At 35.0% G+C, this 13,991-nt stretch overlaps 1 protein-coding gene across 1 annotated transcript in view; it reads right to left on the bottom strand.

The window, feature by feature from the left end:
- The window catches only part of TTK (TTK protein kinase), a 37,531-nt gene extending 24,388 nt beyond the window's left edge, over nt 1-13,143 (bottom strand). Inside the window, exons 1-10 of the mRNA XM_052645965.1 lie at nt 13,005-13,143; nt 9,995-10,217; nt 9,534-9,640; nt 9,012-9,155; nt 7,790-7,901; nt 7,557-7,629; nt 7,372-7,466; nt 5,961-6,048; nt 4,782-4,902; nt 1,423-1,565 (exon numbers count right to left, since the gene is read on the bottom strand). Coding sequence (XP_052501925.1) covers nt 1,423-1,565; nt 4,782-4,902; nt 5,961-6,048; nt 7,372-7,466; nt 7,557-7,629; nt 7,790-7,901; nt 9,012-9,155; nt 9,534-9,640; nt 9,995-10,217; nt 13,005-13,143 — 1,245 coding nt within the window. The remainder of the gene's footprint in view (nt 1-1,422; nt 1,566-4,781; nt 4,903-5,960; nt 6,049-7,371; nt 7,467-7,556; nt 7,630-7,789; nt 7,902-9,011; nt 9,156-9,533; nt 9,641-9,994; nt 10,218-13,004) is intronic.
- Between the last annotated feature and the right edge of the window lie 848 nt (nt 13,144-13,991).

Genomic DNA, 13,991 nt, shown 5'->3' with positions numbered 1-13,991 from the left:
CTGCATTATATCACTTACATGTAAAATCTGGAGGGGAAAAAAGCAAAAGACCAAGCTCACAGATAGTTTGGGGCTTGCCAAGGGGTGTGGGTGGGAGGAGTGGAGATGGATAAAGAGGATCAAAGGTACAAGCTTCCAGTTACAAAACAGATCAATCATTGGGACGTAATGCACAATGTGGTGACTATAATTAATAATATGTATTGCACATTTGACAGTTGCTAAGTGAATAGATATCAAAAATTCTCATCAGAAGAAAAAAATGTGTAATTAGGTATGGTGATGAATGCTAACTAGACTTATTGTGGTGATCATTTTGCAATATAGTTGATTCTTGAACAGCTCAGAAGTTAGGGGCACTGACTACCCACAAAGTCAAAAATTCATGTATAACTTTACAGTTGGAGTTCTATATCCACTATTCCACATCCTCAGAGTCAATCAACAGAAAATCATGTAGTACTATAATACATATGTACTGAAAAAAAATCCATGCATAAGTTCCCACACAGTTCAAACCCATGTCGTGCAAGGGTCAACTGTATATACAAATATCGAATCATAATGTCATATACCTAAAACTAATATGTTATATATCAATTATACCTCAATAAACAAAACACTTTTTTCATAACAGTATTATTTACATGTAATCTGCTTATTATTGATATTTTTAATAAATTAGCAAATACTTTAAAAATTTATTGGTTTTACTTTCTAATATAGCAAAAAGAGATCAACATAGCCTACATAAACCAAAGTTCTCTAGGGGCTTCAACAATTAAGAATATAAAAGAGGATCCCAAGACTGAAATATCTGAGAACTGCTGAGCGAGACTACAATTGAAAATTAATTTTAAGGAGAGCATGACCAAGGACTATATTCAGATGTACCTCTCTAACAGATCCTTTCTTCTGAAACAGACCCCAGCCATTGGGAATGATCATTCAACTTGTTATGAATTCACATTATCTAGTCTGTATTTTTCTATTTTATCCATGAGGTTTCTGTTGCAATTACTTAGTTCTGCTTTTATAGTTCAAAAACAGGCAAAGACAGTAAGTAAATAAATGGACATAGCTGTGTTCCCAGAAAGTGTTTACATTCAGGCTGGGAAAGAGATTTGGCTCCTAGGCTGTAGTTTGCTGACCTCTGCACCAGTCTACCAGCAATCTAGAAATACTATTGAAAGCAGAAAAGAATTCAGCTTGATATATACTGTTACTAAACTAAACCTATTGTTTAGTTTGTTACTGATCATTGTTTTGTGAATTTAAAACACACACACATACTTCTGAGCAAACTACTCCACTAAAGAATTTAACACAAGAAGAAAACATTTAACATGATCATCATATTATGAAAAATACTACACTTGATGTGGAAAAGAAAGTTTCCTCTGTATCAACTTTGGGGATTACCTCTGGAATCTGCCGCTGACTGGAAGGTGCAGCAGCACGCTGGTTTGCACATTCAGACTTTCTCTTTGATTGCCGTTGTTTCAGATCACTTTCTGGAACCTTTAGTTCTTGATGTTCTTTAGTTTCTGCAATTGCATTTATTGCTGTCATTAATGGACAAAAATATTGAATATAACATAATTAAACCTAAACAACAGAACATGTTACAAACTATATTAGTGTTTGCTCTTAAAAACAGAAATTAAAAGCTTTAGCCAGCTACTGACAATTTGCTTTTAGCAAGTCAACTTTACAAAGCTGCAACAGCCATCTTCCTAGGTTGTTATCTAGAGCTTTATCAGAGACTATTCTCAGTTTAAATACTTCTGTTTTTTACCAGAAAACAAAGAAATAAATACACAAAAGTCCAAAAACATATATCATAAAGTCTAATAAAAGCCAGTTCACCACTTTTTACAGATCCAGTTTTTTTAACAAAAATTTTACCTTAAGTTAGCCTGTAATTTACTATCTTAAGGGTCTCTGAACAAAAGAGACTCAACAATATTGGCTATTTTATGAGTGTCACTATTCTATCCCTATCATGACAAATGCAAAAATTCTAAACAAAATATTTGCAAGTGATATACAAAAGGTACAATAAATTATGACCAAGCTGTGTTTATTCCTAAATGTAAAGTTTGCCTAACACTGAAATTAATTTGGCATAATAATAAAAAAAAGTGCATGACCAACTCAATAAACACAGAAAAAGTATCTCATAAAATTCAACATTCAGTCACAAAAAAACTGTTAACCTCAATCTGTTTTGATATATGATAAAGAACAGCTTTAAGACTCTAAGCCAGTTATTATACAAGGGTAAAACAGTGAAAGTATCTCTCTAAGGAATGAAAAATGCCACCTATCAATCTATTCACCATTATTCTAGAGGTTATAAGTGCAACACAGCAAAGAAATTAAAGTAAAAGGATTGGAAGAAAAAAAATGTTATATTATTTTCCAACAACATGAAAGAATTCATAGGCAAATATTAGATGTAAACAGTGATTTTAGCAATGTCTCTATAAACGAGAACAATAGTTAAAAATCAGTTGTAGTTTTATATACTAGCAACAAAGAGGCAAAGGATAAAAAAAATTTTTTTTTTGATGGAGCATTGGTAGGTTTATTTTATTTTATTTATTTATTTATTTATTTTTACTTTATTTTACTTTACATAAACATGTATACTATCATGTAAGAAACGAAGTGCCAGTCTGTGTTCAATACAGGATACAGGATGCTTGGGGCTGGTGCATGGGGATGATCCAGAGAGATGATATGGGGTGGGAGGTGGGAGGGGGATTCAGGATTGGAAGCTTGTATACACCCGTAGTGGATTCATGTCAATGTATGGATAAAATTTTTTTTAAAGATCTCATCATTGTATTATCAAAAATATCAAATATCTAGGTATATCTCTAGCAAAAGAAATGCAAAATCTCTATACAGGAAACAATTTTTTCAATAATGTTTTAAAGACTACTTAAATGAATGAAGGGGTATGCTAGGTTAGAGGACTAGAAAATTTATTTGTTAAGATGTCAACTTGTCCCACTAGAACTCAAACAAAATACCATTAAAAACAAAAAAGGAAGCTGACAGATTCTAACATTTATATGGAAATCCAAAAGGCTTAGAATAGCTAAAATAGTCTGTAACAAAGAAACAAGTTGGAAGATTTACACTGACAGATATAATAATTAAGACAGAATTAGCACGAAGTCATAAAAGGACTATGGAACAGAGAACTATCCAAAAACCAGACATCACAAACAGACTCATCTAACTTATAACAATTCACTGAGAGGGAAGAAAGGGTCTTCTCAATAAATGCTGCTGGAGTCTACTAGATATCTACATGGAGAAGAAAAAAATGAATCCTGCCCCTTCATCTTAACCATACATAAATATTAAATTCAAGTAGAATACAAGTCTAAATGTTAAAGGTAAAATGATACCTTCCAAAACATATAGAAATATCTTTATGATCTTGGAGTAGGAAGATTTGTTAAAAGACAAAGAAAACACTCACCACAGAGGAAAAGACTGATAAATTAAAATGCATGATAATTTAAAATTTAATCAAGTCTCCACCACATTATGGGAGAAGTTATTTGTAACACATGTACCCAACAAAGGAACTGAATCTAGACCAAAAAGTCATTGAGAAAAAAAAAGAACACTCAGTAGAAAAATCAGTGATACCCAAATGGCCAATAAACACAAAGAGGCATTCAACGTCATTAGACTACAGGAAAATGCAAATTAAAACCAAAATGAACCATTACTTAGCAGAATCAGAATGTGTAACGTTAAAAACCAACAATAAAATGATTGGGAAGAATATGGAGTAAGAGCCAATATAAGTGCTGGTCAAACACAACACTTTGGAAAACTGCTTGGTACTATCGATGAGCTGAATGTATACAATTCCTGTGAACCTGACCACCCCACCCTGAACATACTTGACAGAAATGCATGTGAAAGAAATATTTCATTGGGCTGTATTCTTATGCTTTGGGTAGTTTTCTGATTGCAAATTTTACTACATAATAAAATACCATTAACATAGTGTGGGTACTGAATAAGCATTCACTTAGCATTAAATTAGGTGCCAGATCAGTACTATAAACAAGTTTTTCTGGTAAAGATGCTTTTTCAATCATATCAGTTTGTAACAGATGCCATGAAAATATAAAATAAAATCATTTCCCCCAAATATCAGGAAAAGGAATCTATAGTTGGCCCTTTATATCCACAGGTTCCACAGAACTGACTATACATCATTTTATATAAAGGACTTGAGCGTTCTAGGATCTGAGCATCCGTGGGGGATCCTGGAAACAATTCCCTGCAGGTATTAAGGAATGCTGATGGTCCCAATCAAAATAATGGCATCCCAGTTTTCAGGGTTTCCTGAGACATGGGACTTTCAGGGCTAAAACCTGTCTCATTCATTTATATGCTCTTAGAATATTCACCATAGTACACATATAGTGGAAAAGCAAATGTTTGACAAAAGAGGAAAGAGAGAACTGTCATATAAATACACCTTCCATGTGCTTTCCCAAATATTTCTCAAGCCAACTGAGAAAACTGACTCAATGCCATTGAATTTTCGCTCTATTCTCTTACACACCTTTTAAATCCTCTACTATAGAATTTAATACTTTTCATATGCTGTATAGAATTTAACCAAAACACAAGATAAAGGGACCTACTCTTCCATGGCAATTGTTAGGGGGCTGGTCAACTTTCACAAGTAAAAAAGTGGTTCTCTTAATTAAAGAGGTAGTCTATTTTGTCACTCTTACCTTCTAATTTTGTTAGAAAACTTGATTCACTTTTATTCTTCAGGGTTACTGAATCAGTAATAAGTTCAGAACTCTTCTCATCTGACATCACAGGTTCCTTGGAACGAATATTTTGAACAGACTACATAGAGTAAGATTTTATTTCGATTTGATGTAAGACAAAGTCTTAAAAACAGAAGTAGTACTAATCTTAGTGTTCAACATACTAGAGTCTCATCTATATGAAAAGACTGCTAGGAAAATTATCATAATTATATGTAGACTCACAAACTTCCAACAAAAATAACTTCTTCAATTATTGACTAGAGCAATGGGAATGGCCATAATGATAGATTTAGCCAATTTGCTTTCAGGAGACATATTATCCAATAATAAGACATATTCACTTACAAAGCGAGGTTAGAAAGCTTAAATTCAATATAAAACATGCTTCACTATTTTGTTACTATATTATCACCAAAAATAACAGCATTGGTCAAAATTAAGATTTGTAGAAGTCTCAGACAGTACTTATTCTAAATCCCAAAAGTAAACTTCTGACACAACTATGTGCTATTCCCTAAGATAGCTGTAAATTAGTTAAACTCATTTAAAAGGATGTATCATGAAAGAGAGAGAGAAATTACAAAGAATGTAAAACTGAAAAGACCCACAGTATGATGCCAAGGGTCTAACTGAACTTCAGTAAGAATAGTATAACCCCTAAAAATCAGTGCACCAGGGACTAAAGCTACTTCCTGGCTTGGAAGTTCATGTGTCTGCCATATCAAGACGTCAGGATTGATTATCTTAAAGCCCTCACCTCTGCCCCACCACAAAGACACCCTCTCATTTTTGTCTAATTTGTTCTGTCAGATCATATGATTCAACACACCAAGAAACAAAAGCTGGGGGACAATGCTTGCCCCATTATTCCCAAACCCAGGCCAACTAACCTGCTTAAACACTATATAATAAATACTGCTTCAACAGAAGACGGTCATTCCTTGCCCTCCCACTTCCACTGAGGAGAAACAGTTTAAGACTTCTGTGTCACTTCCCATTAGTGGCCCGACCTCTCCTGGGGTTTTAGGAACACTGTTGGAGATACATAAATCATGGATCCCTTCCCCAGAAAAAGCTCCATGAACCCCGGGTCAGGAACCCTTGCTCCAGATAAACATTTGAAAATGGAAAAACCTTTAAATGTCTCAATTCGCTGGAATCATTTCCACTTGATTTAGATCCAGGTGTGATTGTATCTCGGCACTCTGACCCAGAGATATGTCTGTTACCATGAAACAAAACAATTGTTTAATTTGAAATCAATCATTTCAGGGTATTCAGGGTATTATCTTTTTCATTTTATTTATTATTAGCATTATTTTTTAGAATTAGCAAAGTCATTTAATCTTTTTCATTTTAAAGTTATCTTTTAACTGGAAAAATCACTTGAAAAGGTGTCTTTAACAATAACAAGATCCCAATATAAATGAGACTAAATCAGGTTGTAGGCAGTGACAGAAGTGACAGGGATGAGCAGTAAGCAGGAGACTGGCTGCCTCCCCTACTCCATAACGAGTAACAGCTGGAGTCAAGGCACGACTATGGGAAGGAATAAGGGAGCAGCAGGGTGTAGGTTAAACTGCATTTCAGGTTGTAAATAGCTTTAAGGATAAGAACTAGGGTGTAGACCCTCCTATTGGCCTCCACAGTGCCTAGCTCAGTTTGTCAATACAAACACCAAGAAAATGGCTGTTTTCGTTCTTTTTTTTTTTTTTTTTGGAGTGGAGAAAGTCTCCTTTATTCTTGAGCTAGTACTTGAAGATAACTGGAAAACAGTCACCTCATAAGATTTTTAGAGCTTAACCTTGATATCCAAAATCCTCTTTAATATCAATATTCAGTCAAACCTTAAGTATAATAAGCATTTAAGTAGAGAAGACACCAGTGTTTTATCTCTAAAGTTTACTGGCAAAATGATTCTGTGGAATCCAGGAGTCTTTTACATTAGAAATAATGTTATGAACACTGGTTAGAGTTAAAAATACACCAGAAAAATGAAGACTCAGCTAAACTGGATTATGAGACTCTCATTTTTCAAACTGAAGGAAGGAGAACACTTCAGATGTGGTAGACAATATTTCATCTCTACCTACCCTGCCCCACTTCTTGAAGCCCTAGGCTCAGAAGCAAATGCGTGAGTTAATCGTTTTTCCTACCAATAGCTGCTTTTTCCTTGAACTAGCCGCAAAGAAAACTGTTTTCAGACTTCCCACCCCCAATTGCCACACACACACTAGAGTGTCTTACCAGAGAGGCTACCATAAGCGATTCAAAGGTCATGAGTTTTTACTGCTGGGCTAGTCTGTGCATAGTCCTGTAAGCTTCATATTAACTATACTTTTTCTTCTATTTTTCCTAACTTTTTAACAGTTGCTTTAATGAATATTTTTAATGAGAGAAAAAGCAAAATAAAGTCATATTTCCCACTCATTCCTCATTCTAAATAAAAATGTACTCGTAACCACTTTTATGTAGTAAGAGAATTTATGATCATTTTGCCATCAGTTTTCAAGTTTTGAAAACAAAAGTTAAAACTCAAACATACCTTTTAGTAAAATGTGGTGCAACTGAAACATCCATCTTCTCATGGGAATCCGGGCTACTTAGAAGGTTAACTGGGACTCTTCCAAATGGGCATGACTAAAAATGTTTTGGAAGATTAAGTAACTAACTAGGAAATAAGCATAGACCTCACCACTACTGCTTTAATCAAAGTAAAAAATAACTTACCCGTTTAGCCTTGTTTGTTTGTTTCAAGGGATTTCGATAGCCTATCTCTGCATCTTGAGGGGGGATGTTCTCTCTAAAGAAAAAGAAAGAAAAACCGATTTTTAAAAGAATAATATTGATACAAGCATTTTCATCAACTGCTAAACACTATTATAACATGAAAACATATATGCAGATGTATAAATAATATAAATGTAGGATGAATATTTTAAAAATGAATCCAGTTTCCTTACCCGTATAAGAACCGGGCTTTAGTATGTCCTTTAGAATCACAACTAATGTTCCTATTCTGTAAATGTCCATGTGTATTGGGAAATGGTTCTTGCACACTTGATACTGTAGATGCTGTAAACATTTTGAAACTGTAATTAAATTTGTAAAGACATAAGGAATACACACACACACACAAAAATCTCATACATAATACTTTAACAGTCAACTCATAGTAGATATTTGTCCCTAAATAAGATATTCAGATATGAAGATGCTGTGATGCTAATTCTCCAATGATACTTCATAATTGTTTCATAATTACATAACTGTTTACCCAGAGTAAAGGCACATTCCTTATTTCTAACAGCAAAAGGTGATTCGCTCGCTTGCCTAGATCAAGTTTGTTTGGTTTATTATTTATTTGGCTGCCTTGGGTCTTCATTACAGCACACATCACTGCATCATGCAGGATCTTCCCTTGCGGTGCGCGGGCTCCAGAGAACCCAGGGCTCAGTACTTGAAGCTCACAGGCTTAACTGCCCCACAGTATGTGGGATCTTAACTCCCTAACCAGGGATGGAACCTGGGTCCCCTGCACTACCGGGCAGATTCTTAACCACTGGACCACCAGGGGAGTCCCTGTTTGTTTTCTTAATTGAAATACAGTTGATTTACAATGTTGTGTCAGTTTCTGGTGTACAGCAAAGTAATTAAATTACACATACATATACATATATATATACACACCTTTTCATATTCTTTCCCATTACTATTTATTGCAGATATGGAATATAGTTCCCTGTGCTATACATTAGGACCTTATTGTTTTACTTTAAAGTGTATTTTTTTTTTTGTAGATGTCAATTTTAATTTATTTATTTTTTGGCCATGCTTTGTGGCATATGGGATCCTAGTTCCCCTACCAGGGACTGAACCTGTATCCCTGCAGTGGAAGCAGAAGTCTCAATCTCCAGACCACCAGGGGAGTCCCAGGACCTAACTGTTTTTACTGACTTGTTTTAATGTGTTACTAATTAGAGTTTAACTAGGAAAAAAAAATGCCAATAAGAGAGTAATGACTATGTTACTTCTGCAAGTCTTACCGCCTTTACATCTAAAACTTAACCTTAGATTTTGATCATTCTAAATAAACAATATTTTTCTATAAAATTTTATCCTGAATCCCTTTTTTTGCAGGACTAAACACCACAGAAAAGCATTAGCACACACAAACATATTTACCAGATAAACTCTTCCTTTCCTCCTCTGAAAGCAGCTGCTTTTTCTGAAGGTTTAAATTCCGAATGGCAATTTCCAGCATTTCAAGTGGCACTGCTCCACATTCCACAGCTTTATGAAGAAGTTGCTTACTTTTTTTGAAATTACCTAACAAAGCAAAAAATACGCCATTTTAATTCAGCAACCTTTACTCCCCAGATACATATTCTTCAGAACCTAGGAAAAAAATTTTAAAGTCTCAGGCAAAAATATTTATTCCAAGTCTCACACATTTTATTTATAAGCAAACAAGCAATTTCTCACTTCTGGTAACAATTCATGTTAAACAGTTTAACTTGTGTACTGTGCAAGTGAAAGGGCTAGTATAACAAATGTTTCGTACACTTACGTAGCATCCGTCCCTGAATTTTCACCTGACCAACTTTCATGCCTTTTGCCTCATTATTTCTATTTCACACACATGATCTAAGTTACAATAGGAAGTTATCTTTTACTTAATATCTGGACTTGACATTTTCAGATTACCTTGCGATAGTTCAAACTGTGCAAAAGATATATGCACGAAAGCAAATTTCTTGCAGTTTGCTCTGGCCATTTGGAAGTAGTCACGTGCATCATCTGGCTCTTGAATACTGAAATAAAGATTTCAGAGTTAAGTTTTAAGAAAGAAAACACAGTTGCCTGTTTGATAACTCCTCATCCTATTTCCCAGAAGACACAGAATATTGTTTTCTGTCTGTAAAATTAAATAAGTTAATTAAAAAAAAATTTTAGGTGGCGTCTAGAGTATGTAATTTTTGTGGAAATACGTACATTGTAAAGAAAGTTTACAAATTCACTTGTTAATTATAAACAAAAAGACTTGGTAAAAAAAATATTAAACTTACAAGTAGTTCTGACAACATGTTTTCATTTTACCTTTGGGTGATGTAGTTATGTGTTATGTAATGTAGTTGGCTGAATACAATTAAAATGCTAATACTTACGCTTTTAGTTCAGCAAATCTCACTTGAATCCTAGCAAAACTCTCATTTTGGCCATATTTATCTGGAGGAAGTGCTTCAATTGCTTGGTTGTAATGACCAATCAATTTGTTTAAAAGGGCATCATTTAAAGGGACACTGTTTTTCTCCAGTTTGAGCAACAAATTCAACCAATCCTCTGGGTTGTTTGCCATCATCATTATTTGGTTAACAGTTCCTGAGTTATCTGAATAAGGGACAAAATATAGCAAAAAAAGAAAGTCAAAAAACAAATACCAAATTGCACTTTTCTTTCAAATTACAGGTAATCATTTATACTCTCAGTACAAATGCACACAAACTCCTTAAAATATTTTTTAAAACTTTAACAATTCATGTAAATGTAAACAACTTTTTTACTGCATATATATCTTTTAAGAAGGTATGTTTTACTGTAAAAAGCTGCATATTTTGAAGAAAAGAGAATTGGGAAATGTTTAAAAGTAGCTTTAAAATACCATATGCAGTCTAAGAAAACTATCCTGTAGCAGCCTAACTTTACTTTAGCATCCTACCAAGTCAAAGAAAACCTCAGCCTCTCCTACCACCACCAATACCAACTTTCCTGGAAAATTCTTCATCAATGACTCATTAAAAATTTAGAAACGTATGGTCCTAGCCCTAACATAACCTTCTTTACAACCTTATCCATCCAATATTATCTCCATATTCCTCAATTTACTTTTCAATCAATCAAAACCAGTTTACAGAAGATAAGCAACTCCTATGGTCATTTTCTTCTCCTTCCAAGTTACCCACGTTTCTCCATAATTTTCACATTGTAATTTATTTTTAATTTTCTTTGGTGTTAATAGATTTTAAAAGACAATGTGATTTAATGTCAGTGTCCTTGTCAGGTTACTTTAGTCATTACTAAACATTATTAAATTTAGATTTTTAAGAGAAACTATCATCCCTTCTATTAGTTTGTTACCTTCAACAAGGGCTAAATATTTCCTTTTACAAACAAAAATACTGCTTTTGCTTTTTACTAAAACATAACAGATTCAGAACTTTGTTTTTACCCGTAATCTGTTCTGATCTTAACTTCACTTTCCAGTTTCATTTCCCATCACTTCCCTAACAATTTGTCTTCAAGTTTTCTAAAAAAGTCTTAAAAAATGCAGATGCATTTCTCATGCACTGTGCTCTCTCTATTCAAAACTTCCTGTCTCTATTATGTCAGTAGTCATTTGAGCTAAACATGTATTACAGTGCAGCATGGTAAACAGGTAAATTCCTCTCATCTAGAAACCAGGTCTAACCTTACTCAGTATTATAATGTCTTACATCCCACTTATCAACATGTTACATATTCAGTTTTGAGCAAGCTAAGGATTTTAAATAAGGACTCATCTACCCTATTGTAAACAAGCTTTATTGTTAAGTCATGTCCGACTCTTTTGTCACCCCATGGACTGTAGCCTACCAGGCTCCTCTGTCCATGGGATTTCCCAGGCAAGAATACTGGAGTGTGTTGCCATTTCCTTCTCCAGGGGATCTTTCTGACCCGGGGATCGAACTCACATCTCCTGCATTGGCAGGCAGATTCTTTACCACTGAGTCACCAGGGAAGCCATAACCTTCATTGGTGCTACTTAAATACACAAAGTAAAGTATGCGTTTATTCTATCACCATTAAAAAATTTGCTTAATACCAAAATGATAAGTTCCTAAGTTGTTTCAAGGAATATGACCTGCCATCATGACTATTTATATGGATAGATTCTTCCCTTTGCTTTCCAATCCCTCATCCATTGAATGGTTAGTATAAATAAAACAAAACTTCTCTAAAGGTGACTTTTTTAACAACCTAAAATATAGTAAAGAGTTCAGCTTCTGAGCTAATACTTTTCATAAAACTAAGACATTAAACTTTGGGTATTTTCACTCATTCACCATTCAAAAAATATTTTAAGTACCCACTACTTGCCAGGAACCATTCTTAGTTCTGTAGATAGAGCACCACTGATAAAAACCATGCCCTCATGGAGCTCACATCCTAGTGGAGTAGACAGACAACAAACAAATGAGTAAAGGAGATATGACATGAACTTGGGCAAACTCAGTGAGATGGTGAGGGACAGGGAAGCAGTCCACGGGGTAGTGAAGAATTGAACATGACTTGGTGACTGAACAACAACAAAGGAGATATGAGGCGATTACCACAGTGGAGAAAAATAATACAACAGGTTGCTATTTTAAATAGGTGGGTTAGGACCTACTGTACAGCAAAGGGAATTCTGCTCAATGTTATGCTGCAGCACGGACAGGAGGGGAGTTGGAGAGAGAAAGGATACATGTATATGTGTGGCTAAGCCCGTTTGCTGTCCACCTGAAACTATCACAACGTTGTTAATCAGCTATACCCCAATTCAAAATAAAAAGTTTAATTAAATAAATAAATGGATTAGAGAGGGCCTTGATGAGAAGACATTTGAAGAAAAACCTGAAGAAGGTTTAAGAGTGGGCAGAGAGCAAGAACAAAGGTACTGGGGTAGGGGTTGGTCCAACACACAGGAGACACAGTAGGGAAACTGCTACGGCTGAAACAGAATGAGCAAAGCAGAACAGGAAAGAAAGGCTGGAAGAGTGCTGGGAGGGTAACAGAAAGGTTCTTCAAATCATATATTGTGCGGTTAGCCTTAAATTTATACACCGTTTTATTAAGGTGTATTTAGTGAGGCATTCTCAGATGGCAGCAAAATATGGGGGGAGGGGGGAAAGGAATACCTATTAATGGCAAGCATATGAGCAGAAATGACAGCTGCCAATAATGGAAGAGTAAGAAAACCACCTTTGAGCACACTGTAATAAATAGTGTTGTTTCCTTTTTTAAGAAAGTGGAAAATCGTGGAACTATTTTCACACAAAAGGATTAAAACATAAAATGTTTGTGCTCTCATTGGTGAGCATCAATCAGTTAACATTTTCTTCCTCTACCTCAGAAGGCACTCAAAACAACGCAACTCACCTGTAGTATCAGTGGAGGCTTTATTCAAGCTTAGCTCGTCAGTAAGATCTTCATTTTTAAATTTATTTTTAATATCTCTCACTTTGTTCATTATGGAATCAATTGTCAACTCTCTGCCACTTAACTCCTCAGCCTCCATTTCTAAGGGAAAAAAATCGAACTAATCATAATTCCTACTTTTACTAGCATTTAAAAAAAAATGTTGCAACTAGCCTTTCAGAACCCAGGTGACTAAAACATTAGTTGAATGAACACATCTCAACACAGATATTATCAGGGTGGTATTTGGGAAGCTATATGCACAAAAACAATTGCCATGTCTTTGTAATCTGTCCAGCAAGGTTTCCGACAGGTAAGTATTCAGTACTCTCCTTCTTTCCATCAGAACTTCAAAAAGGTATTGCACAACAGGGAAGTTGCTGCCCCCTTTCAAACTTTCTTCTATGCCTTCCTTTCACTCTTTTTCCAGAATTATTTTCTCTAGGCCATCTGCAAATTCAGTCTTTTTTAAAAATGTGGTAGTATATTTGCTTGGATTCTGGTAGAAACATATAGGCATAAAAAATCCTTTCGACAATGATAAAAACCATTCCTTTATTCACCTGCTTTATGTCAGTAAACTTGCACGTTGCAAGTGGTTACAAAGCAGAACACATACAACATCACAGCCCTTTATTCACAAATGGGATATCAGCAGGCTTATTCTTCTGTGTATCTGGCAGAAAGGTGATGTGCTACCTTAATCATTCCCATACCAAGAATCTACAGTATATGTACAGTACTGAGTACTTGTTCCATCTCCACGGTGTTGATGTTTGTTTAGTCCACAAAGGGTCCGCAGTCTTTCTTCCCGTCAGTCATCTTTGTGATGATTCTCACACCCATCAATCCAGTAACCCAAGGTCACTGATATCAACGCCGCCCCCGACCACAGTTAATGAAAAGGAGCGACAAAGCCGGTGCCTGGTATCACCCCTTGAAGCCAGG

This window comes from Budorcas taxicolor, chromosome 9 (genome assembly GCF_023091745.1).
Source record: "Budorcas taxicolor isolate Tak-1 chromosome 9, Takin1.1, whole genome shotgun sequence".
NCBI lineage: Eukaryota > Metazoa > Chordata > Mammalia > Artiodactyla > Bovidae > Budorcas > Budorcas taxicolor.
The sequence above is the reverse complement of the archived record's forward strand: the minus strand, read 5'-3'. Positions and strand labels throughout refer to the sequence as shown.